The sequence below is a fragment of the Camelina sativa genome, unplaced genomic scaffold (assembly GCF_000633955.1).
Source record: "Camelina sativa cultivar DH55 unplaced genomic scaffold, Cs unpScaffold02778, whole genome shotgun sequence".
Taxonomy (NCBI): Eukaryota; Viridiplantae; Streptophyta; class Magnoliopsida; order Brassicales; family Brassicaceae; genus Camelina; species Camelina sativa.
Window position 1 is genome coordinate 1 of NW_010923888.1, and position 1,026 is coordinate 1,026.

At 38.7% G+C, this 1,026-nt stretch overlaps 1 protein-coding gene across 1 annotated transcript; it reads right to left on the reverse strand.

Moving 5' to 3' along the window:
* Nucleotides 1-13: 13 nt before the first annotated feature.
* Nucleotides 14-879, reverse strand: LOC104774415 (signal recognition particle 54 kDa protein 1-like; the record flags this gene model as incomplete). Its single annotated transcript, XM_010499027.1, has 5 exons — nucleotides 14-72; nucleotides 169-251; nucleotides 322-422; nucleotides 502-650; nucleotides 732-879. Coding segments are annotated over 5 exons (540 nt in total), but the record flags the coding sequence as incomplete, so codon positions are not given.
* Nucleotides 880-1,026: the final 147 nt, after the last annotated feature.

A 1,026-nucleotide genomic window follows, 5' to 3' on the forward strand; every position in this document is an offset into this window, starting at 1 on the left:
TATTTTCGTGTACCGCCTAAACTTCTCGAGGTCTAGCTTCGAATAGCTAGACGGAACATGGCGGAAAAGCAACTACAGAGAATATGGAAGAAGCTTACAAGTTAGAGTGTCTTGTATTTCGGTATAATTAACAACAAAACAAGAGTTGGCTGAGAGAGATGAAAGTACCTTTCTCTCCAATCCTAATTCTCGCCTATAATGATTATACATTAGTCTCAAAGTATATTCCAGGGGCTTATCCCATGGGCTGTCTGCAAAAAAAGTGGACTCATCAGTGATAAACAAAGCAACGAAGGCTAAGAGAGGAAAGACTTTTCTAACCCAAGAGACGCCTGACAAAAGGTTTAGCTTCAAATGCTTCAAATTCCTCACTCTTCTCTCCCGTTTCAGTTAATATTATGGGACACTTTGCTGCTGCAACACTTGAAAACATGAAAAAGAGAACAGATGAAGCACTTGAGGAAAATGAAAAGAACAAAACTTGTATAGTGCTTTAATTACGCGCTGATAGCACCACAGGCTTTAGAGTTGCGGTTTATATTGGTAACAATGACAACTCCAGGAGTGAAATTTTCCTTGAATGCTTGAGCTTGGTCAAATGCAGCTTGACCAATACTGCTATCCATTACATATATAACAAGATCAGGATTCTGTATAAAACCAAATAGCCTATGTTAGCTTGTGCTACCATCGACAACAAGAAAAAAAAAAATAGAAAAACAAAAACAGACCATTGATTCGGATAATAGGCGCATTTCTTCAAACAATGTAGAATACAGTTGATGCCGGTCACTGGTGTCTACAATTATAATGTCACGCTTGTCGTTCTTGAACTTTGCAATTCCTTCAGCGGCAAGTTTCGTAGGATCTGTCGTGTAACTGTAAAGTTAAACCAACCAACCAACCAACCAACCAAAAACTAGGTGAATTCGATCATAAAATTGTACAGATGAAAGAGAATTTGATTGTTCTGATATGTGTACCTTCCGTAAACTGGAACCTCATCTTTGGCAGCCTTGTTGAGCC